General features: G+C 42.8%; 1 protein-coding gene and 1 long non-coding RNA gene across 2 annotated transcripts in view; one reads left to right on the top strand and one right to left on the bottom strand.

Annotated features, from left to right (window-relative positions):
• Positions 1–422: 422 nt before the first annotated feature.
• The window catches only part of LOC150051111 (uncharacterized), a 35,184-nt gene continuing 8,417 nt past the window's right edge, over positions 423–27,189 (top strand). Inside the window, exons 1-2 of the long non-coding RNA XR_016538282.1 lie at positions 423–757; positions 4,975–5,129. This is a non-coding gene — a long non-coding RNA (uncharacterized LOC150051111). The remainder of the gene's footprint in view (positions 758–4,974; positions 5,130–27,189) is intronic.
• On the bottom strand, positions 18,896–27,188 carry Scimp (SLP adaptor and CSK interacting membrane protein). Its single transcript, XM_090351609.1, has 4 exons — positions 27,077–27,188; positions 24,287–24,350; positions 19,610–19,683; positions 18,896–19,226 (listed from the first exon to the last, which is right to left on the bottom strand). The coding sequence occupies exons 1-4, from the start codon at positions 27,186–27,188 to the stop codon at positions 19,021–19,023; spliced, it is 456 nt and encodes a 151-aa protein (XP_090207735.1). The 3' UTR covers positions 18,896–19,020.

Below are 27,189 nucleotides of genomic sequence, written 5' to 3' on the forward strand. Positions count from 1 at the left end.
GGTTCAGGCAGCTGCTGCAGCCCGCGGTCCAGCCATGCCTGCGGCCTTTCGGGCTGCTCGGTGCTCCTGCGTGCCCCGCAGGCATGCCTGCGGCTGCGGCACACTGCACACCGAAGGTCAGTCCCGGGCCGTTGCCGGGCGCGAGGACGGGGGACCCGGGGACCTGGGGACCCGGGGAACGCGGGGGCGAGAGGCGCCTCGGGGCCGCTGCCATCCACTGCTCCGCCATCCATTAGGATGAAATCAGGTCTTCACACTTTAGTCTTCCATTGAGGTCCAGAGTCGGGGTGGAAGGCGTGGGTGTGTCGGTTGGCAAGAAGAAGAGAATAATTGGGTATTTTTTTCTCCCCTGTTTGAAGCAGGGTCTTGTCCTATTTTGTAGACCACGCTGTGTCTCCAACTCGAGAGCCCCCTTCCTTCCATTTCCCAGAATCAACCTCAGCTTCCCACTTTACAGAGGCAGGACACGGAGGCCCCAGAGTAACCACAGTACCAGGTTGATTAGAAACAGTTCCTCTTGGTCCCAGTTTAGCCACAGTAACTGGGATGATTGTTTTATATTTTATACCTAAGTTGGCTTTTTCTGAATCCGTATTTCCCTTTTAGGAGACAAAGCTTTTGTTGAATTCTTGACTGATGAAATTAAGGAAGAAAAGAAAATCCAGAAGCATAAGTCCCTACCCAAGATGTCTGGAGGTTGGGAGCTGGAAGTGAATGGGACAGAGGCAAAATTAATCCGGAAAGTTGCTGGAGAAAAGTAAGTACTGGTTCATGGACTGGGATCTTCAAGAGTACAAGCCATGACCACTGTCCCAGGCCATTCCCAGAACAGCCTCAGGTTAGACCCATGCTAGCCAAATAATATTAGAAAAATGTAAAAATAACTTGTTCTATGGAGCAGCCATGACAGAATTAACAAAAGAATCTATGCCAGCCTCAGTAACTAGAACTTCAAACCCACTGAGCCCACTGGTCACAGCCATATCACTAACCAGAGCTGGAATATAACAATTTAGATAAGATGATATTCATCAAGACAGGATGAAAGGAAAAAGGCTAGCCAAACAAGTGTTAAAATGTGCACTGAAAGGAGAATGGAACCTGTCTTATGCAGGTATGCTCTGGAAAAAAGGGGCCAAGACAGTAATGCTGAGCTCAGATGAGATGAAATCTCTAGTGGGAATAGTGGAAAATATCCACATTTACGATGTCATTAGCATAGAAGTCGAAGACTGGTTTGACAAAGTGCATGAAGTGCATTTGTTGTTTATAGGTATCTTATGTATATCATACAAAAATTAGGATTGGTGTACTTGCTATATCACTTAGAAGCCCATAATCCCATGGGGCTGAATGGGGGTTAGGGAGGGTGTTACAACAATGCCACAATACCAGATGTGGTACATCAGTCATGGAATATAAAAGAATAAAAATATGAACCAGTGGAAAACATACCACAGTACTGGTACCACATATATTTCCACCTTAACCTGACATGTGGAAAAAAGTCTTTGTGTGGGGCCTAATAGGAAGGCCACAGCACATTTTTTCACTTATTTTCCATATGTCCTCTATGTGGAACCAAACCAATATATATGATGCAAACCATCTACAGTGCCACAATAACAAAATAATGTATATGCTCAAGATTAGACAATAATCCACAATACTACAATCAATAAAATTCAATGAAAATGTTACCATTTATTCATACAAGTTAGTAGACGATGGCACAGACCAAACTTTCACTTGCAAGTATGAAACAGATACAATTTTTTTTTTTTTTTGCCAGTCCTGGGCTTGAGCTCAGGGCTTGAGCACTGTCCTTGGAGACAGTGCTGGAGCTCAGGGCTGGAGTACTGTCCTAGAGCTCTACCACTTGAGCCTCAGCACCACTTCTGGCTTTTTTCTATGTATGTGGTACTGAGGAATTGAACCCATGTCTTCGTGCATGCTAGGCAAGCACTCTACCACTAGGCCAAACTCCCAGCCCTAGATACAAATTTTTTTTTTTTTTTGCCAGTCCTGGGGCTTGGACTCAGGGCCTGAGCACTGTGCTTGGGCTTTCTCAAGGCTAGAGCTCTACCACTTGAGCCTCGGCACCATCTCTGGCTTTTTTCTGTGTATGTGGTACCAAGGAATCGAACCCGGGTCTTCGTGCATGCTAGGCAAGCACTTTAACCACTAGGCCAAACTCCTGGCCCCTAGATACAAATTTTTTTTTTTTTTTTGCCAGTCCTGGGCTTGGGCTCAGGGCCTAAGCACTGTCCTTGGACTTTCTCAAGGCTAGCACTCTACCACTTGAGCCTCAGCACCACTTCCGGCTTTTTTCTATGTATGTGGTACTGAGGAATTGAACCCGGGTCTTCGTGCATGCTAGGCAAGCACTCTACCACTAGGCCAAACTCCCGGCCTAGATACAAAATTTTTATCTGCGTTCTTTACGCTGTGGATCCAGCAATCCATACAATGCTATCAAGGCTACACATTCAATAAGAATGATGATTCTGAGTATGCTTACAGTTGGGAGGTTTATGATGAGGGGGATAACAGCACAACCTCTTCAGGCTCCTCAGCCCACAGAGTATGGGCCTGTGCTGAAAGCACCCGTGCAACACAAGGAGATGGCCACATGCTCTCACTCTTAGAGCAAAGAGGTATAATAGCGCAAGGAGAAATGACCAAGAAATCTGAGTCTTGGGGCAAAGAGCAAAAAGATGTGACTCAAAACCTGGAGTCTTGGGAAAAAGGACAGGAAGATGTGATGGGAGGCTCTAGATCTGATAATAAGGAGTATTAAACATGTGAAGTCAAGGAGGGTGATGAAGTCCTAGGAGCCTTTCTCTGACTCCTCTGAGGAGGAGAAATCTACCCATTCTCAGACCTCTCAGTGCCCTCCCTTGCAGACATGTGCCCACCTATAGCTGGTGTCTCTATAAGGATCTGGAAGGCTTAACAACAAGGGAAATTGGAAGCTTACATTGATGTGCCTTTGGTGATGCCCGGTAAATTACAACCAATTAACCTAGAGAAGGACACAAATCCACCAAAAGGCCACTTGTGTGCTGAGTATGGAGCACTGCCTGATGAAACTCGTCTGGTGTTTGAACGGGTCATAACCACCTCTGGGGCCTATGCTCCTACTTATGCCACTTACAATATGGGCATTCTCACAGGATTGGCAGACAAGAAATGTCTTAATTCCCCACAACTGGGAAAACTTGGTCAAAAGCTACCTAAAACTCAGTCAGTATCTACAGTTTAAAATGTGGTGGAGTGAGGAAGCATGCAGCCAAATTAAAACAACAACAACAACAAAAAATAACCCAAAAAAACCTACCAGCTCAGCTTCCCTTAAAAATTGAGACAGGCCAGTGCATCAAAGTGACTTCACAGGTAATTTACAGAAATAAAGTGAGTTAACAGGTATGCAGAACAGGGAGAAAGGTAGCACAGCCACGATAAACAACCATCTCTTCTGTAAAAACTCAGGCAAGGGGGCCTGGAACCTGATGTTAATTTCATAGCCTGGTTAAAAGACAATGTTCTTAAAATGGTACTACAAACTGAGTTAAGAGACTAACATCTCCAAAAATTTTTTTTTTCTTTTTTTCCAGTCTTGGGCTTGAGCTCAGGGCCTGAGCACTGTGCTTGGACTCTCTGACTTTCTCAAAACTAGAGCTCTACCACTTGAGCCTCAGCACCATATCTGGCTTTTTTCTATGTAAGTGGTACCGAGGAATTGACCTCTGGTCTTCGTGCATGCTAGACAAGCACTCAACCACTAGGCTAAACTCCCGGCCCAATGTTTACTGTTTAATAATGCTAAGTCAGTGTCAAAAGACTTTATGCTCCATCAAGGCTGTAAATAGCCATCTTACAAATTATATTAAAGCTTCTCTGCTATAGCCATATTTGGACTCAAAAGTAAAATGTTAAAATATGTTAGATATAGAACAATGGGATACATAAAAGCGAATTGTTCAAAAAAAATAAAAACTCCTAGCAAAATCAGAGTTCTGTACAAGTTAAATGACCCTCTTGGTATAGAATGGGGTTTGGTAGACCCTTCTATACACTTAAATGACATTTATCCATTAATGTAGGAAAAGAATCCTCTGTTTCCTTGATTTTCTTTATAGGTCCTGAAGACTAAAAGCTTCAGAAATGTTCAAGGATCAATTGATGCACTAAAATGCCTTGCCAACAGAATTGCATTAATTTCCTTCCATCCAGGTCTTAATTATCTGTGTTAAATGCTGTTTGTTCTTTTTGTATTTTGTCTCATAGTTTTTCATGTTATCTGTGTGCCTAACACTGACTGTGTAGCCTTTTAATATTGGAAAAATAATATCCTTTTGCCATTGCAGTGCAAAAACATAAAATTTTATGGCCAATTATCATTTTTGAGAAACCTAAACATGCTTTAACTCTTCTGCACAAATGTATTAGCACATTGAAGGTAATATTTTAATGCTTAAAATGTCATTATGATGGAGAAAATGCTTTACTTTAAATGAGAAAAGGGTTTGGGAGATAAGAATTGTCTTAAATGTTTGTTTCAAAATAAGTAAAGGAAGAACACTAATGACTTAAGGTTCAAGTAAATGGCTAATGATATACATATGTCTTAAAATTGATAAGATAAAATATAAGAACCTAGTTATAGACATAGTGTTTATACTCTGCTCTTTGCCCCAGTTGTGGAACCTCTGGGCTATGTGGTATCTCTGATATCTAGGGACAGCTGCAGAAGTACCCTCACCTCTAATGATTCTAACAGGTGGCCTCATGTTCTTGGCCAGGGCTACTTGCAAATTTTGCTTCAGTAACCAGTTTGCTGGCAAGCAGGTTCAGGGAATGTAGAACTCCCTTCCACCCCAGAAAGCCCCAGTCAAGTTCTGGAGTTGTAAAACAAAGGAATGAAGGAAACTGAGCATAATTGCCTTCTTATTGATTTTACATACTTTTTAGCTTGTTCTAGGAAATTCCAAAAATAATCCAACTACAACAGTCTGCAGTAGCGAGAATGGAAAATAACAGAAACCTAAAAGCACCATGGCCACAGATGACTTGTCCTGTGCAAAGGAGAACAGAGGAAATTCCAGGAATAGAGAGATTGAATGAAGGTAAGTGACATGTTAAGATAACTCACAAGTTCTAGTTAGTTGCAGGAAAGGTCAATCAAGGTGATGAATTTTTCTAATATTAGTTACACCAAGAATCAAGAACTGAACAAAGGAAGGGTAGTCAAGAATGTAAATTGATGAATTGTAATTGCTATTTATAATCACTTAACTGCTAATTTCTGCTTCTGTAACCTTGCTTTCTTGAACGAACACACCACCTGTATGTGGTTGTGTCTCTGAAAACCGTAGTTAATGAAGAAGACAAGCTCTGCACTCTACTATTCGACTAGTAGAGTGCACTCGCCTCGAGATTGCTTAAAACTCTTAGCTATGTCAACTGAATAATTGGGTATCCATCTGTTTTCTGGAACAAATTATAAAATTATATCTATTATATCTGTTATATCAAATTATATTTATCTGTTTTCTGGAACAAATTATAACAAACTTATTAGTAAAGCTGATATATAACTGAGTTTGCTGTAATTTTCCAGTTTTGGTCCCTTTGGCTTTTACAATGGGGGTAAAAAGGGGGTATGAGCATAAAGATGTGAAGGTAGAACAAATGTGAAAACACTAACCTAATGAATATGATATGAAAACAGTAAATGAATATGATTAGAAAATAGTAATATAATGAATACGATTAGAATGAAAACAATGGCATGATATACTGCTCTAATATTTAAAGATGGGACTGGGACTTTGTCCTAGTGGTGGAGTGCTCGCATAACGTGCACAAAGACCTGGGTTTGATTCCTCAGTACCACATATATAGCAAAAGCCAGAAGTGGTGCTGTGGCTCAAGTGGTAGAACACTAGCCTTGAGAACGTCCAAGGACAGTGCTTAGGCCCTGAGTTCAAGCCCCAGAACTGAGCAAAAATAAATAAATAAATAAATAAATATTTAATGAAATATATTGCCAATACAAAATTGTATCTAAAGGCATGTGCATATGGGAGATAAAACTGATGCAAGGACACATATGGTGCATGGCTTACCAGATAGAGCAATCGTAAAATACCTGAGTCCAGACTCATGAGCATCAGAGATAGAGCAATAGCTAGAGTAAAGTACCAGCACATCTCTGGGCACCACTGACTAAGGGCATAACCTATCTGAATCAAGCAAGAATGAGTTTAGGCCAGAGAGTAGCAGCCAAGGAGTAATATAAGCAAAGGATCCAGAATGAGGGACAGCACTTCTGCTGGCCTTAACAGAGACTGTGATTGGAGGATCTTTGGCCACGCAGGAACTGCTCCTTGTCCGAGAGGACCAGCAAGGACAGAGACTCCTTGTGCAGACCCCGACCTCACACCACAGCAGGATTGGGAGCTGCACGTGATGGGCAGGCCCTGCTTGACTTTGGGAATAAGAAATGTCGGAGAGGTAAATCCAGCGGGTGTGCTGGATAGGCAAATTAGGATTAGGCAAATTGGGACTAGAATATAGGAACAAGAACATAGTGTCAACTCTGCTAAGCTATGTGAAATCAATAAACTATCTTGCATAATATTACCTGCTTATTGGTGAATTACTTCACCTGCCTCTGACATCCAGAGAGGACATACAGGAGTTTCATTACTGAGACTACATCCCTCAAGGCCAGGTTTTTTTCCCCCCAGTCCTCGGCCTTGAACTCAGGGCCTGAGCACTTTCCCTGAGATTTCTCAATTCTAGCGCTCGACCTATTGACATTTACCTTACTCAGCCGGGTCACAGGGCAACAAAGAAGGTTTCCCACCGGCACTGGAAGCTTCCATCTCTGAAGTGTTCTCCTTTTCCTCCTCCTCCGGAAACCCCAGACTTCTCTCTCTCTTTCTCCTCTCTCTCTTATTTCGTGGCTGCTTGTGAGTGGCTCATGTCTGTATGGGGCGGGCTTTCCACCGCTCCAGTTCCGGTGTGCTTGTGCTCAGGTGCCAGCTGAGGTTGTACTCAGGAAGAAGCGAGTCTCCTAGTCCAGGCAGCATGGATCTCCTCTACCCCGAAAGCATGAGGCTCCGGCAAAGCTCCTGTCACATTTGGGACATTCATAGGGCTTCTCAGCCAGGCTTCTTCACCTGTCCACATTCATTTATAGGGTGTTACGCGCATAAAGAAGTGAAGGTAGAACAGAAGGTAATGATGCGTTGCCGCTCACACTGTGGCCGGACTGGGTGGGAGCTGCTGCTAATATGGGACGGGCAGGCGCTGTTCAACTTTGGGACTGAGAGATGTCAGAAAGGTCAGCTTGTAAGAGTTGAGAAGCTCGCTGCGCAAAGGAAGACTCCAAGAGACGTTCTCTCATGCAAAAAGCAAGGGGATTTATTCACCATGCATGCATGGGGCTCACTGAACACACAGGAACAGAGAGCCCCGAGCACAAAGCAGGCAAGGTTTTTATAGCATTTGGCAAACAAAAAAGTTCATACAGAATTGAAGGGGGCTGGAGCATTATGTGCACATATACCATCTGCACAAATAACCATCTCCGGAACCTTGAGTCCTTATCTATGTTTTCCTGCAGCTGCAAGTTTTACAATCGATAATCAATCACTTCTCAAGGCTCTGCCTGTTTTTCAATGTGGGAAAGTTTAACCTAAGCTTCCTGTTTTTCAGTCTTGTAGGTTTTTCTGATATTTTGAACTAATTCTCAAAACTTAATTACACATGGTTAATGATTATAGGCTGTGGCCAGCAGTTTTACCTTTGGTCAGCCCATAAGTTTTAACTCTTGAAACTTTTGAAACTTTTTAACCCTTCAAGTTTAGTGGGTGTGCTGGATAAACGGACTAGGATTAGGCAAGTTAGCGTTCCTCCAAAGTACTGACTCCACGTCTCACTAAGACAGGAACTATCAGACGAAACGGACGCAGCAATGCATCCGTCCTAAGGATAGTCCCCAGTACAGCCTGGATGGAGCTATCAGACGAGACGATAGCCCCCCAGAGGGACGCAGGGGATTTCTCACACTGGCCCTGTTGGCTGGCCTATACCGAGTCCTACAGGACTTCTTGCCAACCAACTCAGAAAACAAACCTGCAGGAAAACGCAGAATACAAAACCAAAGTCGCCTAACTGGAAATCATGACAATTGTCTCAACTTACTGCTTCTGGCTCTCTGATCAGGTATCTGAGTGGGCTTGCAAGGGGATTCCCGCCCAATGCACCAAATGTTGAACCCAAAGTTCCCAATCCCCCCGAAAGACCACCAGAGTCCACCACCAATGCAAGCAACAAAGAGCCATTTATTAGCAAGCTCGAGCTTAGTGCTCCGCGCCTTAGAACCAGTGACGCTTGGAGGCCCCGAGTACAAATTTAGTACAGCTTTTATAGTACAGAGTACACAAGCTTTTCGTTTTTTTTATCTTTAGGTTTCATTCTCACAGCCTTAGCCTCATGTTTTGGTTAACTTTTACATTGGAGCACTCCATTTCTTATCGGCTTTGATGTCACTGTTTTCCACAGAAATTTAGGTCAGGATGGCCTTGCTAGCTGTAAAACACAGCTGCAGTCCTAAAGATTATCTTTGAATGCCCTTGCTAGCTGTCCTTGCTAGCTGTCTGAGTAAACAGCTGATGTAGCATCTTACAATTCTCCTGAGAAGAAACAGGGGATTTCTCAGACTTAACTTCTGCAGAATGGAGGCTGCTTTAACAAGATGGACTCAGTCTACTTATATCTTATTTAGCTACCACTCCTCATTAGGACTAGAATATAGTAACTAGAATGTAGTGTCAACTCAGCTAAGCTATGTTAAATCAATAAACTATCTTGCATCCTATTAAGTGCTTATTGGTGAATTACTTCTGCTCAGGACAGTTGGTAGAGTCGGCAGGATATTTAAGTTCACTGGATAAGTATAGCTATTTAAAGACAAGTAATTACTGGGAAAAAAGGGTGAAAGAATTGCAGTGTTAGGAAATTTAATAAAGAAGTTCCCTTAAGGATAAGCACCCATCCAGAGCACTTTAGCTAGAGGTTTGGAGACCCAAGATAGGGACCAATAGTGACCAGATTGTTTCAGGGTGAAAACTCCTCCCTAGAAATTTCCTTCCTAAGTCAACTTGGGGCCCTAATGGCTTAGAGGAAGAATGGCGGTCAAGAAAAGTTCTATGAATGGCGTTAGGAACCCATCCCTAAGGACCTCCTCCCTTTTTTTAAATTAGAGAATTAATTAATATTTATTTTTACATCATATTTCAAGTGTCATGTTTAACAAACGAGTATTCAAGAAGGGAATCTCTGTATGCAATCACTGGCACTTAGGTTTTAAAAAATAATTAAAATTAAGCTGAGGGTTTGTATGTCATATATACATATTAATCTATGTAATAAAACATTATATCTATATAGAGTATATAGCCCATCATAGATCTTTATGTCTATATAGTTATGTTTATATTTCCAAGACTATGTCCATAATGTTGGGTACCCAAGTATTGAGTCATCGCTCTTACACTGTTTGGATCCGATAGCCACATATTAAGGATACCATGCTTCTTTTCTTCCTTTGGTCTTGACTTATCTCACTCAACGTGATTTGCTCTAGCTTCATCCACATCCCAGCGAATGCCATTATTTTATCTTGACTGTTGGCTGTGCAGAATTCCTGTGTGTGTGTGTGTGTGTGTGTGTGTGTGTGTGTGTGTGTGTGGATAGATAGATAGATAGATAGATAGACAGATGGATAGATCACATTTTTTGTATCCATTCATCTGCAGTAGGGCATCTGGGTTGTTTCCATCACTTGGCTATTATGAATAGTGTAGAGATGAACATAGCTGACCAGGTGTCCTTCTCCATACCCTGGGTTAGGATGTTCAGGATAGATTCCCAGGACTGGTATGGTGGGATCATAGGGAAGGTCTATTTTCAGTTCTTTAAGAAACATCCAAACTGCTTTCCAAGTGGCTAAACTTGTTTACATTCCCATCAGCAGTGCAGTAGGGTTCCTTTTTCTCCACAACCCTACCACAGCATTTGTCACTGTCTGAGTTCAGAATATTGGCCATTCTAATTGGGGTAAGATGGTATCTTAAGAGTTGTTTTTATTTGCATTCCCTTCATAGCCATGGATGATGAGCATTTTCTCCTGTGTTTTTCCTGCCATTTTAACCTCTTCTTTTGATAAGTCTCTCTGTAATTCCCTTGTCCTTTTAGTGATTGGTTTGTTGGGTTTGGGAGAGGTTAGTTTCTTGAGTTCCCTGCAGATACTGGATATTAAGCATTTGTCTGATGTATTATTGATAAATATCTTTTCCCTGGGAACCTCCTTCTTAAGGAGGGCTTGACGGATGAGGGGATGGGTAGTTAATAGAAAAAACATTCCTAAGAACTGAGGTCTCCCAGATTTTTAAAAAAAAAAAAAAGAAAAAGAAGAAGAAGAAGAGTGGGAGCCTCACAATGAGGGTATGGTTAGCTAAGAGATTACTTAGGAAGGCTGAGACAGTACAAGAGAAATTACAACAAGGACTAGAAACTCTTCCCACGTGGAAGTGATATTTTAAGTAAAAACAGGTGAATTTATCACTACATTTTGCAATATGGGTCTCCTAGAGTTCCTGAAGAGAAAATGACAGGAAAGGAAGGAAAGGACAGTGAAGAAACTGAAACCTTAATCAAATTAGTAAAGGTATGAACGAATTGTGCAAGAAAAATCACCTAAGTATGAGAAGGCTAGCCAAATAATATTAGAAAAATGTAAAAATAACTTGTTCTATGGAGCAGCCATGACAGAATTAACAAAAGAATCTATGCCAGCCTCAGTAACTAGAACTTCAAACCCACTGAGCCCACTGGTCACAGCCATATCACTAACCAGAGCTGGAATATAACAATTTAGATAAGATGATATTCATCAAGACAGGATGAAAGGAAAAAGGCTAGCCAAACAAGTGTTAAAATGTGCACTGAAAGGAGAATGGAACCTGTCTTATGCAGGTATGCTCTGGAAAAAAGGGGCCAAGACAGTAATGCTGAGCTCAGATGAGATGAAATCTCTAGTGGGAATAGTGGAAAATATCCACATTTACGATGTCATTAGCATAGAAGTCGAAGACTGGTTTGACAAAGTGCATGAAGTGCATTTGTTGTTTATAGGTATCTTATGTATATCATACAAAAATTAGGATTGGTGTACTTGCTATATCACTTAGAAGCCCATAATCCCATGGGGCTGAATGGGGGTTAGGGAGGGTGTTACAACAATGCCACAATACCAGATGTGGTACATCAGTCATGGAATATAAAAGAATAAAAATATGAACCAGTGGAAAACATACCACAGTACTGGTACCACATATATTTCCACCTTAACCTGACATGTGGAAAAAAGTCTTTGTGTGGGGCCTAATAGGAAGGCCACAGCACATTTTTTCACTTATTTTCCATATGTCCTCTATGTGGAACCAAACCAATATATATGATGCAAACCATCTACAGTGCCACAATAACAAAATAATGTATATGCTCAAGATTAGACAATAATCCACAATACTACAATCAATAAAATTCAATGAAAATGTTACCATTTATTCATACAAGTTAGTAGACGATGGCACAGACCAAACTTTCACTTGCAAGTATGAAACAGATACAATTTTTTTTTTTTTTTTTGCCAGTCCTGGGCTTGAGCTCAGGGCTTGAGCACTGTCCTTGGAGACAGTGCTGGAGCTCAGGGCTGGAGTACTGTCCTAGAGCTCTACCACTTGAGCCTCAGCACCACTTCTGGCTTTTTTCTATGTATGTGGTACTGAGGAATTGAACCCATGTCTTCGTGCATGCTAGGCAAGCACTCTACCACTAGGCCAAACTCCCAGCCCTAGATACAAATTTTTTTTTTTTTTTTGCCAGTCCTGGGGCTTGGACTCAGGGCCTGAGCACTGTGCTTGGGCTTTCTCAAGGCTAGAGCTCTACCACTTGAGCCTCGGCACCATCTCTGGCTTTTTTCTGTGTATGTGGTACCAAGGAATCGAACCCGGGTCTTCGTGCATGCTAGGCAAGCACTTTAACCACTAGGCCAAACTCCTGGCCCCTAGATACAAATTTTTTTTTTTTTTTTGCCAGTCCTGGGCTTGGGCTCAGGGCCTGAGCACTGTCCTTGGACTTTCTCAAGGCTAGCACTCTACCACTTGAGCCTCAGCACCACTTCCGGCTTTTTTCTATGTATGTGGTACTGAGGAATTGAACCCGGGTCTTCGTGCATGCTAGGCAAGCACTCTACCACTAGGCCAAACTCCCGGCCTAGATACAAAATTTTTATCTGCGTTCTTTACGCTGTGGATCCAGCAATCCATACAATGCTATCAAGGCTACACATTCAATAAGAATGATGATTCTGAGTATGCTTACAGTTGGGAGGTTTATGATGAGGGGGATAACAGCACAACCTCTTCAGGCTTCTCAGCCCACAGAGTATGGGCCTGTGCTGAAAGCACCCGTGCAACACAAGGAGATGGCCACATGCTCTCACTCTTAGAGCAAAGAGGTATAATAGCGCAAGGAGAAATGACCAAGAAATCTGAGTCTTGGGGCAAAGAGCAAAAAGATGTGACTCAAAACCTGGAGTCTTGGGAAAAAGGACAGGAAGATGTGATGGGAGGCTCTAGATCTGATAATAAGGAGTATTAAACATGTGAAGTCAAGGAGGGTGATGAAGTCCTAGGAGCCTTTCTCTGACTCCTCTGAGGAGGAGAAATCTACCCATTCTCAGACCTCTCAGTACCCTCCCTTGCAGACATGTGCCCACCTATAGCTGGTGTCTCTATAAGGATCTGGAAGGCTTAACAACAAGGGAAATTGGAAGCTTACATTGATGTGCCTTTGGTGATGCCCGGTAAATTACAACCAATTAACCTAGAGAAGGACACAAATCCACCAAAAGGCCACTTGTGTGCTGAGTATGGAGCACTGCCTGATGAAACTCGTCTGGTGTTTGAACGGGTCATAACCACCTCTGGGGCCTATGCTCCTACTTATGCCACTTACAATATGGGCATTCTCACAGGATTGGCAGACAAGAAATGTCTTAATTCCCCACAACTGGGAAAACTTGGTCAAAAGCTACCTAAAACTCAGTCAGTATCTACAGTTTAAAATGTGGTGGAGTGAGGAAGCATGCAGCCAAATTAAAACAACAACAACAACAAAAAATAACCCAAAAAAACCTACCAGCTCAGCTTCCCTTAAAAATTGAGACAGGCCAGTGCATCAAAGTGACTTCACAGGTAATTGACAGAAATAAAGTGAGTTAACAGGTATGCAGAACAGGGAGAAAGGTAGCACAGCCACGATAAACAACCATCTCTTCTGTAAAAACTCAGGCAAGGGGGCCTGGAACCTGATGTTAATTTCATAGCCTGGTTAAAAGACAATGTTCTTAAAATGGTACTACAAACTGAGTTAAGAGACTAACATCTCCAAAAATTTTTTTTTCCTTTTTTTCCAGTCTTGGGCTTGAGCTCAGGGCCTGAGCACTGTGCTTGGACTCTCTGACTTTCTCAAAACTAGAGCTCTACCACTTGAGCCTCAGCACCACTATGTAAGTGGTACCGAGGAATTGAACCCTGGTCTTCGTGCATGCTAAACAAGCACTCAACCACTAGGCTAAACTCCCGGCTCTATGTTTACTGTTTAATCATGCTAATTCAGTGTCAGAAGACTTTATGCCCCATCAAGGCTGTAAATAGCCATCTTACAAATTATATTAAAGCTTCTCTGCTATAGCCATATTTGGACTCAAAAGTAAAATGTTAAAATATGTTAGATATAGAACAATGGGATACATAAAAGCGAATTGTTCAAAAAAAATAAAAACTCCTAGCAAAATCAGAGTTCTGTACAAGTTAAATGACCCTCTTGGTATAGAATGGGGTTTGCTAGACCCTTCTATACAGTTGAATGACATTTATCTATTAATGTAGGAAAAGAATTCTCTGTTTCCCTAATTTTCTTTATAGGTCCTGAAGACTAAAACTTAAGACATGTTCAAGGTTCAATTGATGTACTAAAATTCATAGCCAACAAAATTGTGTAAATATCTTCTGTTCTTTGTCATCCAGGTCTTATCTATGTAAAATGCTGTTTGTTCTTTTTGTATTTTGTCTCATAGTTTGTTTCATGTTATCTGTGTGCCTAACACTGACAGTGTGGCTTTTTCTTTTTTCTTTTTTTTTTTTTTTTGCCAGTCCTGGGCTTGAGCTCAGGGCCTGAGCACTGTCCTTGGACTTTCTCAAGGCTAGAGAGCTCTACCACTTGAGCCTCAGCACCACTTCTGGCTTTTTTTCTATGTATGTGGTACCTAGGAATCGAACCCTGGTCTTCATGCATTCTAGGCAAGCACTTTAACCACTAGTCCAAACTCCCAGCCCCACCGTGTGGCTTTTTCATATTGGAAAAATAATATTCTTTTGCCATTGCAATGCAAAAAAATAAAATTTTATGGCCAGTTATCATTTTTTAAAAACTTAAACTTGCTTTATCTCTTCTGTACAAGCCCAGGATTGCCAAAAAAAAGAAAGAGAAAAATCCCTACGAATATAATAATTTTATGATCCTACCAGTGTACCCCCAGACATATATATAATGAAGTGTGACTCAGAACACAACAGATATACCTTCATACTGTTACACAGCATCATTGTTCAATGTAGCCAAGCTAAGGAATCAGCCTTGTTGCCCAACAGTAGATGAATGGATAGAGAAAGCACAGTGCATATACACAATGGCATAGTATCCCATTTATAAAGAAGGAAGTGGTCCCATTTGCAGGAAAATGATGGAACTATAGGCCAGTTCAGAAAAATAAGCATTGGATGTTTTCTCTCATCTGTAGAATCTGGACCCTCTACCAGTACCTCCCTTCCAAATGATATGATTTAAGAAGAGGGAGAGTGATAGAGGCATAAAATTGATTGGAATATATTGTAAATATATAGTAATGTAACAGTGAAATCCCCTTTTGTATAACATAAGCTAATAAAATGATAGAAAAATGATATGGAGTTATGTGGAAGCTAGATCTAAAGTACAGGAATGTAGTAAATTATACAGGTCTCTAGGCATTCACACAGAGTGAGATCAAAGGAGGATACTTTTTTTTTTGCCAGTCTTGGGCCTTGAACTGAGGGCTTGAGCACTGTCTTTGGGTTTTCTGAAGGCTAGAGGTCTACCACTTGAGCACAGCACCATTTCTAGCTGTTTTCTATGTATGTGGTACAAAGGAATTGAACCCCAGGTCTTCCTGCATGCTAGGCAAGCACTCTTCCCACTAGGCTAAACTCTTGGGCCCCATTTCTTTTTTTTTTTTGCCAGTCTTGCTGCTTGAACTCAGGGCCTAGGCACTGTCCTTGGTTTTTCTCAAGGCTAGTGCTCTTACCACTTGAGCCACAGCACCACTTCCAGCCTTTTCTCTCTGTGGTACCAAGGAATACAACTCATGCCTTTGTGCTTGATAGGCAAGCACACTACCAGTAGGGCACACTCCCAGCCCAAGGAAGATACTCTTAGGAGAGGAACACAAAGGTGCAATACCTGTGTGTATCTGATCATACAAAATAATATTTATTGAAAGGAACTCCAGGAAATGGAAACAAGAGGGTTTTTCTTTTTTGCTATTTTTGTTTTCTTTCCTTTTTGTTTTGTGTGTTTTTATGTCTTTGAGAGTGTAAGGAGGCACAGAAGTGAAGGTATAAAGGGCAAATAAGTGCAACAGTGATACTCATTGGCCACTATATTGAAAATGAAATATACAAGTTATGGGAGGGGATGAGAAACAAAAACTTGGAGAAAGGGAGGGAAGGGATGATAATTGTCCGAAAAGGAATGTATTCTTTACCTGACTTATGTAACTAGAAAGCTCTCTGTATATCACCTTTATAATAACAATCGAAAAACTCTTGAAAAATGACACGAAAGTAGAAAGAAAAGGAGAGGAGGAAGGGAATTAGTGGAAAGAAGAACAAGAATGGGTAATGGTGTGTGCATGTTTGCAGATATGTGTGTGCATGGTAAAAATAAAGGCATGGAAATATGATGAAACCCTTTAAATATATACAAAAAAATTGGGGCTGATGCTGGGCACAGTGGCTCATGCCTGTAATCCTAGCTGTTCAGGAAGCTGAGATCTGAAGATCACGATTCAAAGCCAGCCCAGGCACTAAGGAGTGAGAGGCTCTTATCTCCAGTTAACCACTAGAAAACGGGAAGTTTCATTGTGGCTCAAGGCGTCAGGTGGTAGTCTTGAGCTGAAGTGCTCAGGGACAGTGCCTAGACCAAGAATTCAAGCCTAAAAAAAAAAAAAAAATAGGGGCCAAGTGGAGATTACCAGAATGTGTAGAAAGCAGGGACTGGTAAAAGCCAGTAACTAGATCCTAACAAGTGTTCCAAGCCACATGAAGGAGTCTGGGTCTTTCTAAGGTGAATGAGCAAGGAGAAGCCCTAGATCTGGCGGGAAGTGTTTAGGTATTCCCTTTAGAACATCTCTGGCGGCTCTGTAGGGAGTGGTTTGGCTGAGATGCCACAGGCTGGAGTCCAGTTAGAGGCTGTTAAAGGTCTCTTGGCAAGTGTTGGTAATAGCCTAACCTCAGGATGGCCACCCAGGCTGGCAGTCCACAGGAGGTGGACAGGAAGCCTGGTTTCTGACCTCAGCCACTAAGATGACATTTGGAGTGTGGCCATCAGGGGATTGGCTATAAGCAATCAGTTTTTATTGGCCAGTGTTAAACCTCAGGGTCCTGTGGGCCTCTGGGGATGTCCCAGCTGGGAATAGGAGAGCTGCCCGGGATTTGGCAGTTGTTGGGATAGGAAGATCACAGGGTCATGAGCACCACTGACATCATTCAGAAGCTCTGAGGGCACAGAGCATGGGTGAAGAAGTAACGCACCCGAGGAAGTTTAGCATGGAGAAGAGATGACCATTACCTCAACTCATAGCCGCAGCACACCTCCAGGTATGGAGTGGAAGATGACTGTGTTCTTTGCTGATTGCTGTGATGCCACCCAGGCAAGAGCTCCATCCTCTATGGGTAGTGTGGCTTTGATTAGGTCCATGTAGCGCGGTGTGTGTTTGGGTGTGTGTGCGCATGCCACTATTGAGGACTTCACTTGAGCCACAACTCCATTATTGGTCTTTCAGTGGTTGGAGATAAGAGTCTCAGAGACTTTCCTTCCCTATCTGGCTTCCAACAATGATCCTCAGATCTCAAACCCCCAGTAGCTAAGATTAAAGGTTTGAACCACTGGTCTGGACTTACCTTGTGGCCTCAGATTTGATTTTCAAAAACCCCAATCCCCACTGAATAACTCTAGCATTCCTACACATAAACTATACAGTGTTGTAGTGTAAGCCAGAGTGAGTCTGTAGCTTTGGTTTGGAGGCAGAATTTTCTCCCAAATACATCTGTGCTGGTTGAGCCATGTCCGTCTACTTTCCAGCCCCCTCCACCCCCGCCACTGGTCTTGGGCCTTGAACTCTTGGCCTGGGCACTGTCCTTGAGCTCTTCAGCTCCAGGCTACCACCCTACCCCTTAAGCCACAGCCTCACTTCCCATTTTCTAGTGGTTAATTGGAGATAAAAGTCTCAGGTTTGTTAGTGCCCAGGCTGGCTTTGAACTGAGATCCTCAGATCTCAGCCTCCGGCTTAGCTAGGATTACAGGCAAGAGTCACCATGCCCAGCTTTCCATGCCTCTTTTTTTTTTGCCGGTCCTGGGGCGTGAACTCAGAGCCTGAGCACTGTCCTTTGGGCTTTTCCCAAGGCCACTTACGCCACAACACCATTTCTGATTTTTTTCTATGTATGTGGTACCAAGGAATTAAACCTGGGTCTTCGTGCATGCTATGTAAGCAGTCTACCACTAGGTCAAACTCCTGGCCCTTTCTACACCTTTTGAACCTCATGGCCTCCATGATCTACCCCCAGTTTGGATAATATAAGCATGTCCATTGAGGCTGGGGATGTGAACGGATCCTGGCTGTACAAACTTCAGACTGAAATGTGGTGAGTGTATGCACCCTAAGAAGACACCATAGTGACCATCTGGGGTTGGGTGGGTTGGGGAGGAAGATTGGCACGCCTGGTAACTCCTAGCCAAGGCTGGGAACCTGGGAGGCCATATACAGTCCAGTCCTGAGATTGAAGGTCACCTAGGGCCTTACACACCAAGGAAATAGAAAGAGGGAATGTTTAGCATGGGGTCCATGAAAATGGGACTGATTAAAGCACAGAGGCTGAGCCTGAGTCCACAGGGCTGAGCCTGAGTCCTTGCAGTTGCAGTCATCTGCTCATCTGTATGCTTATCTTACAGAACTTCATAGAATTACCACTGAATATTAGGATCTGGAAATATTGCTGGAGTTCAGTCGTTTGTTTGTTTGTTTGTTTATTTTGCCAGTCCTGGGGCTTGAACTCAGGGCCTAGGGAGCTGTCCCTGAGCCTCTTTGTGAGCCATAGCATCATTTCTGGTTTTCTGAGTAGTTGTTGGAGTTAAGAATCTCATGGACTTTCCTGTCTGGATTGTCGTCAAACCACAATCCTCAGATCACAGCCTCCTGAGTAGCTAGGATTACAGGTGTGAGCCATCAGTGCCTGGCTCAGTCATTCTTGATGGATTGTGTGTGTGTGTGTGTGTGTGTGTGTGTGTGTGTGTGTGTGTGTGTGTGTGTGTCTGTGCACGCCAGTACTAGAGCTTGAGCACAGGGACCTTGCACTCTTACTTGGCTTTTTCACTTAAGGCTGGTGCTCTACCACTTAAGGCACACCTCCACTCCTGGCTTTTTGATGGGTAATTGAAGATAAGCATCTCATGGTCTTTCTCCTCCAGTTTGGCTTTGAACTGTGATTTTCAGATCTTAGCCTCCTGAGTAGCTAGGTCTACAGGTGTGAGCCAGCAGCACCTGCTTCTTGGTTGTTTTTAGAATGTGTTGTGAGAACCCTCTTCTGTGTGCCACAAAGAAGTGAGTGTTTTAAAATGATGGTTTCCAGTATTTGGAGGAATTTCAACATCATCATAGTCATCTTCAGGCTCATTGTTACTATGGAAAGAAAAGATCTTCTTGTTTTTAAATTTCTTCACTGATGTGTATTTAGCAGGTGACTGACTTGAGGAGTCCTGTGGGGCTGAAATACATAAAAAGATCCTCATCTGCAAAGTCATTGTGTGTGTACACACACAGACACACACACACACACATGTCCATACACACACACATTTTTTGCCTGTCCTGGGGCTTGAACTCAGGGCCTGAGCACTGTCCTTGGGCTTTCTCAAGGCTAGAGCTCTACCACTTGAGCCACAGCACCACTTCTGGCCTTTTCTGTGTATGTGGTACTGAGAGGAGTTGAACCTGGGTCTTCATGCATGCTAGGCAAGCACTCCACCACTAGGCCAAACTCCTAGCACATGATTATTTTGTTGTTGTTGTTGTTGTTATAGCAGCTTGAGACAGCTCCATAAAACGATCTTACCCTGAATGAAAGTGTTAGCAACAAACTATACTTACTGGAGTCTCGTGGAGACAGTGACCCTCTAGGTGGCAAAGGAGGCACCGGGCCTGGAGACTGATTTACAACATTTCTAGAGAGAAAGAGAAGTCAGGGTTAGGTTTGAATCCACTTTACTGTCAGAAGGTTTATAAGAAAACATCAAGGGGCTGGGAGTTTGGCCTAGTGGTTGAGTGCTTGCCTAGCATACACGAAGCCCTGGGTTCGATTTCTTGGTACCACATACACAGAAAAAGCTGGAAGTGATGCTGTGGCTGATGTGGTAGAGCTCTAATCTTGAGAAAGTCCAAGGACAGTGCTCAGGCCCTGAGTTCAAGCCCTAGGACTGGCAAAAAGAAACGAAGAGAGAGAGAGGGAGGGTAAAGGGAGGGAGGGAGGGAAAACTTCAAGGAATCTGAATTGCGCTAAACCTTCAAATCTCCGTCTCTCTAAATCAGAATCATTTCCTTTCCAAGTCCTATATCCAATTTGTAATTTCTACTCTAAAGTGGTATTTTCCTCCAGGCAGGAGCATTGGCAGTGAATTGACATAATTTAGAATATGGAGTCCTTTTCAGTGTTCCCCTGAGCTAGATTAGAAAAGGGAGAGATGCACTTGGCATATTTCAATTTGGAAGACAGATTTATTGCTAATGTTGAATATTAACATACCCAAGACAGCAATCCTGCTATTGAGTCTCTATCTACATTGGTGAGATATTTGCACACGTTCACCAAAAGACATGAACTGTAGCCAGGCACTGGTAGCTCACCATAACACTAGCTGATTAAGAAGGCTGATATCTGAGGACCCTGATTTGAAGCTAGTCAGTACAGTCAAGTCTGAGACTATTTCTGGCCAGCAAAGACCCAAAAGGGTGGTTCAAGTGATTGTGTGCTAGCTTTTTTTTTTTTTTTTTTTTTTTTCCGCCAGTACTGAGACTTAAACTCAAAGCCTAGGCACTGTCCTTGGATACTTTTTGCTCAAGGCTAGTGCTATGCCACTTGAGCCTGAGCCACAGCACTACTTCTGGCTTTTTCTGTGTATGTGATACTGAGGAATCAAAACCAGGGCTCCATGCATGCTAGGTGAGCACTCCGCCACTAGGCTACACCCCCAGCCCCAGTGAAGAAGCTAAATAAAAATGTGAGAACTTCAGTTCAATCCTCAGAACTGGCTCATGCATATGCAAGCACACACAAGTGCACGTGCACACACACACACACACACAAAGGCATGAACTAGAGTGTACAGAGGAGCTTTTATAACACACCTGTTGTAATGGATGTGAAATATCCCTAAAGGCCCAGTTTAGCACTTTTTGGAAAGGATGAATACTTTGAGAGGGGCTCACACTTGTTATCCTAGCTACTCAGGAGATTAAAATCTGAAGATCATGGTTCAAAACCAGCCTGGGTAAGTAAGTCCATGAGATTCTAATTTCCAATTAATCACTTTCAGAAAACTGAAAGTGGAGCTGGGGCTCAAAGTGGTAAAGTGTTAACCTTGAGCAAAAAATGCTCAGGGAAAGAGCTCCAGCCTTGAGTTCAAGTCCCGACCAAAAGTAAATTAAATAAGAGATTGAGGCTTATGGGAAAGAATGTCTATAAAGGAGATTATGCAACTCCACAGCCCACCTTCCCACATTTCCTTCCTCCCACCTCTGCTCCCTCCCTCCCTCTCTTCTTCCCTTCTTCCCTCTCCCCTTCTCTTTTTTTTTTTTTTTGTTTTTTTTTTTTTTTTTTTTTTGTTCTGGCTAAGAAGAGTTGAGAAGTTTTGCTTTGCTGTGAGCTCCCTGCCCTGGTATGATGAGCAATTGAGCCAGCCAGTCTCAGACTAGAACTTCCAAATGATGAGCCAAAACAAACCTCTTCTTATCTGGAAGCTGGTAATCTCTGGTATATGTTACCATAACAGAATCCAACACAAGCCCCAAATTAGACGTGACCTGTCTTAGCCTAGGTTTTCAAGGGAGACAGAGTCACATACAATTGCCCACAACACTTCCCAGATACCCACTAGCCATAGAATAGATAAATGTGTCATGGAAGACTTCCAGCAAGGAAAATGACCCAGTGACAACTATACACAACAACGTCAAGGTCAGGGATGCAGTTTAGCATAGAGCATTTGTGTAGCTTGAGTGAGCCCTGAGTTGAGTCTCTATAGCACCAACAGAAAAAAATGTCAAGCAAAACTTGCCAGACAGTAAATAATATATACTGAATGTTTCCATCCATATAAAGTGCAGAAACCACAGAAACAAAAACTCCTGACTGGTACTGTTTGAGACAGGCTGTATCTCGGATAGCATATCAAGTAAATGTGTATCTAAAGCATCGGAGGTATTGGTAATATCTAGATCTTGACCTGAGTACCGGCTTTCTGGGTATACTCGGTGGAAATCTGTTGAGTTGTGTATTTTCTGGGTACATTCTCTATTTCTCTTATTTTTATTTTCTTTTCTTCCTTCTTCCCTTCCTTCTGTCTTTCTTTCATTTGGTCATTCATTTGTGTCCACACTGGCACATGAACTCAGGGCATGGAGGCGGTTCTTTAGCTTTTTTGCTCAGGGCTGATGCTCTACCACTTGAACCATGTATCCACTTCCAGCTTTTTGGTGGTTAATTGATGAGAAACATCTCCTGGACTTTTCTGAAAAAGCTGGCTTGAATCGTGTTCCTCAGACCTTAGTTTCTTTAGTAGCTAGGTTTACAGACATGAGGCATTGGCACCTGGCTCTGGTTGTATTTTTCTTTTCTTTTTTTTTTTTTGTCAGTTGTGGGTCTTGAACTCTGGGCCTAGGTGCTGTCCCTGAGATCTTCAGCTCAAGGTTACCGCTCTACCCCTTGCACCACAGCCCCATTTCCTGTTTTTTAGTGGTTAATTGGAGGTAAGAGTGTCACAGTCTTTCATGCCTGGGCTGGCTCTGAACTTCCTGAGTAGCTAGGATTACAGGCAGGAACCACTGCACCCAGATTCTGGTTGTATTTTTCTGTATTCATATTATTTTTCCATGAGAAGTCTCAATGGCAGTGCCAGTTTTGTTTTTCATGAAGGCATTGCTTTGATCATCTATGTGACATGTTTCTCTGAGTCTTCAAGAAGATCAGAATGGAGAGGAAGTTGTTTTCTTTGTCACCTTTAGCCAATAATATGATCCAGTTTAGGCCCAGGAGATTTGGCCTAGTGGTAGAGTGCTTGTCTAGCATGCATGAAGACCCAGGTTCAATTCCTCGGTACCACATACATAGATAAAAGCTGAAAGTATTGCTGTGGCTGAAGTAGTAGAGCTCTTGCCTTGAGAAAGCCCAAGGACAGTGTTCAGGCCCTGAGTTCAAGCTCTAGGACTGACAAAAACAAAAAACAAAGCATTCAGTTTAGAAAAGTGTACTTTTTGTTGTTGTTATTGTGGGACTTGAACTCTGGGCCTGGGCGCTGTCCTTGAGCTCTTCAGCTCCAGGCTACCGCCCTATCCCTTGAGCCACAGCACCACTTCTGGTTTTCTGGTGATTAATTGGAGATAAGAGTCTGGGGTCTTTTTAGTGGCCAGGCTGGCTTTGAACCAGGATTCTCAGATCTCATCCTCCTGAATAGCTCAGATTACAGGTGTGAGCCACTGCACCTGGCTAAAAGTGTACAGTTTTGTTTCTCCCCGAGTACCCAGCTAACTCTCCATTTGAACCTGCATATCAAGGCTCAGGAGAGCTTTTCTGGTTGTTGATTTTCTGAATGTGTGGTCACACATGGTTGCTGGAAGAATTTACAGTATTTGAGAAGTCACAGGGAGAGAATCACTGATGGCTTGGGCCTGCATTCTTCATGTTTCCACTATACCCATCTTTTCCCTTTACTGTGTCTAGTCTACTTTTACCAAATTGTCCTGTAGCTAGAAGTGTAATGCTCTCTGGGTTACGGGAAGCCTTTTAGCCAACGATTGAGCCACAAGGGTGGCCTTGAAAACCCCCACCTACGCACATTAGAAACAGGAATCATAAAGCTCCAAACACATTGCAAAAGCAAAAGTCAAGTGGATATCATATTTTTGTTTAGCACACTAGCTTTCAGAGGGCTACATTTGTAGTCTACTTAAAAGAATAGAGGTACGGCCAGGCACTGATGACTCATGTCTGTAATTCTAGTTACTCAGGAAGCTGAGATCTAAGGATCACTGTTCATAGCCTAGGCAGGAATGCCCATGAACTCTTACCTCCAATTAACTAGCAAAAAGCCCAAAGTGAGGCTGTGGTTCAAGTGGTAGAGCACTGGCCTTGACAAAAAATACTGAAAGATAGTACCCAGAGTTTAACCCCTAGTACCAGCACGAGAGAGAAAAAGAGAGAAGAGAGACAGAGAGAGAGACACACAGAGAGAGAAGAAGAGAGACAGAGAGAGAGACATATATATATATATAGAGAGAGAGAGAGAGAGAGACAGACAGACAGAGAGAGAGAGAGAGAGAGAGAGAGAGAGAGAGAGAGAGAGAGAGAGAGAGAGAGAGAGAGAGAGAGAGAGTCCAACTGGTGACCACTATCAGAATAGATCTGACAAGGGTCCTTTAACAGCAGAGAGGTCCAGAGTGTGTTTGTACCCACAAAGCCCTGAGACCTCTGCCTTAATATGGAGATGGTGAGCACATTTCCTGGTTCTATAGGAAAGGAGGAGTTTCAGAGACTCCACACATACACATACTTACTCATACATCTTTTCTTCATCTCTTTGGCGTTGGCTCAAAGGCTTGGCAATTTCCCATTTCTTTCCTAATAGAGGGAGAAATAAAGCATAGAAATTTAGGATGAATTAGCCAAAGTTGTAATTTCAGACTTTGGATGTTTTCAGAGATCAAGAGGGTCCCAGGCTATCTAGAAGATGAACTGCCAGGAAGGAACAGGACAGAAACACAGGGCTGACCAGGGGTAGAACTGGCACCGGAACCCATGCTACTCAACCAGAGGCTGACACTAAGCAGTGGGGGAACTGGGGGCTGCCTCTTCATGGCTGAATACTATGGTGACTCAGAAAAATGCCAGACATGAGATAAAGAATGGGAAAAGCAATGTATAAGCATGAATGTGTGGGTCATATATGTTTTCTTTTTTGCTAGTCCTAAGGCTTGAACTCAGGGCCTGGGCACTGTCCTTGAGTTTCTTTTGCGCAAGGCTAGTGCCACTTTAGTCACAGCATCACTTCTGGCTTTTTCTGTGTATGAGATACTGAGGAATCAAACCCAGGGCTTCGTGCAACAAGCACTCTACCACTAGGCCATGCTCTCAACCCCTGGTTATATACTTCTTATTTATTATAATTTGTTAATGTGAGATAAAAGAAGGCAGGTAAGGTTTTTTTCGTTAGGGTCATACTTTTGTATCTACAAATGAAAAAAAATTATAGAAGTAAATGGATAGAGGAGGTAGGAACCCACAATGCACTTTTTTTTCATTAGTATACATTATACAATAAGATACTGGGTTTTTTGAGTATATACTCTTGTATTAAATTATGTTAAGCTGGGCACTGATGGCTTTCGCCTATAATCCTAGTAGGTCAGGAGGCTGAGATCTCAGGATCAAGGTTCAAAGCCAGCCTGGGAAGATAAAGCTGAGTCTTATCTCTAATTAACAAGAAGAAAGCCAGAAATGGAGTTGTGACTCAAGTGGCAGAGGGCCAGCATTGAGCGAAGAAATCCTGAAAGAGTACAAGACCCTGGGAAAGAAGTGTGACCTAGCTGATAGAGTGCTAGCACAAAGCCCTGGGTTCGATTCCTTCATACCACCTACCCAGAAGTGGTCCTGTGACTCAAGTGGTAGAGTGCTAGCTTTGAGAAAGCTCAGGGACAGTGCCCAGGCTCTGAGTTCAAGCCCTAGGACTGAGGGAAATAAAAAGAGTAGGAGGCCCTGAGTCCAAGCCTCAGTACCGGTATACACAAACATTGTGCTAAGGGGCAGAAGCAAAAGAACAATAAGCTGAGATCTGAACACAGCTGGGTTCTGATTGCCACTCTATTGGCACCTCTATTATGGATTGGTGGCTCTCTGAATATGTTTTATGCCAGTACTCAGACCTGAACTCAGGGTCTAGGTGCTTTCTCAAGGCTGTCTCTGTATCGTTTGAGCCAAAGTTCTGCTTCCAGCTTTATTGGTGGATAATGGGAGATAAAAGGTTTATGGATTTTTCTGCTCAGGTTGTCTTCAAACCATGATCCTGAGCCAGGAGAATGGCCTAGTGGGAGAATGCTTACTAGCATGCACAAAGCCTTGGGTTTGATTCCGAGGTACCACATACACAGAAAAAACCAGAAGTAGTGCTGTGGCTCAAGTGGTAGAGTGCTAGCCTTAAGAAAGCTCAAGGACAGTGCCCAGGCTCTAAGTCCAAGCCCCAGGACTGGCAAAAAAAAAAAACCCAAGACAACAAAAAATACCCATGATCACTGGGTGCAGCAGCTCATACCTGTAATCCTAAGCTACTCAGGTGGGCTAAAATCTGAGGACATGGATCAAAGCCAGCCTCCTGAGCAGCTAGGATTACATGTGGGATTCATCACTACCCAACTTTTCCTCTGAATATATATATATTATATTATATAAAATATAATATCTACTACATTCTATAATATAAAAATATATAATATAAAATATAAATTAGATAAACATATACATGTATATATATTAATTTCTAAAAAGACACTAAGAATTTTTTAAAAAAGCTTTTGCTTCTTGTGTAGCTAGGACCCATGGGCACTGTGTTGAGAACATTGTGACATGGTGTCCAGATGCCTGGGAAGAGAGTGGCCTGACTGCCGGTGGACACTTGCCCAGGGGGTTTGGAGGAGTGAGCCGTATATCTCACTTTGTGTTATCTCCAGGTAGACTGGCTTAGGATGTTTTCTAAGATCCTTTGGATTGAGTCTCAAGACTACACACTCACTGAAATCAGGACTTGATATTTTTTGAGATGAACAGCAAGGTAGAAAACCTACTTGTAAATAATCTAAAGTCAATGTTGATCATGAGTGGGTCACTTTGATGTCTGAGGATGGCTCAAACCTCTGCTCAGTACAGGAAAATTCAGAGTGTGGTCTTGGAGAAGGTTGGACCATGGTCGATAAACCCACTGATCTAGACTGTTTTGGACTTCAGGCCATGTGTTTTCCTTCAAGCCTCTGAGGCAGAATGCCATGGTCAGCTGCCACACAGAGTGAAAGCACCCGAGCACATGGTGTGTTGAAACAGATCCTGCTATTTCCCAAGTTTTCTGGGCCAACAAACTCTTCAGAAATTAGCTAAGCCTCTTCCCTCTCATGCAAATGGGGAAACTGAAGATAGGTACATAAATTAGTGTCGGAGATAAGCCTTGATTCTAGAGTGCTTGATGCTTAGTCCAGAGTTTAGGTCATACAAACCAGAATTCATCTACTTGCCCTAAAGTAGCTGTGACACACTGACCCCCCCCACCCTTCCCAACCTCCCCCAGGTGGGATGGCCATTACCTTGTCGAAGGTGCCACCGACAGACACAAAACAGGATAAGGCCCAGAATCAAGGAGACACCCATGATTGCCACAGCTAAGATGATCCAGAAATAGTCCTTCCACCAAGACATC

This window comes from Megascapheus bottae, chromosome 17, assembly GCF_031878675.1.
Source record: "Megascapheus bottae isolate mThoBot1 chromosome 17, mThoBot2.hap1, whole genome shotgun sequence".
NCBI lineage: Eukaryota > Metazoa > Chordata > Mammalia > Rodentia > Geomyidae > Megascapheus > Megascapheus bottae.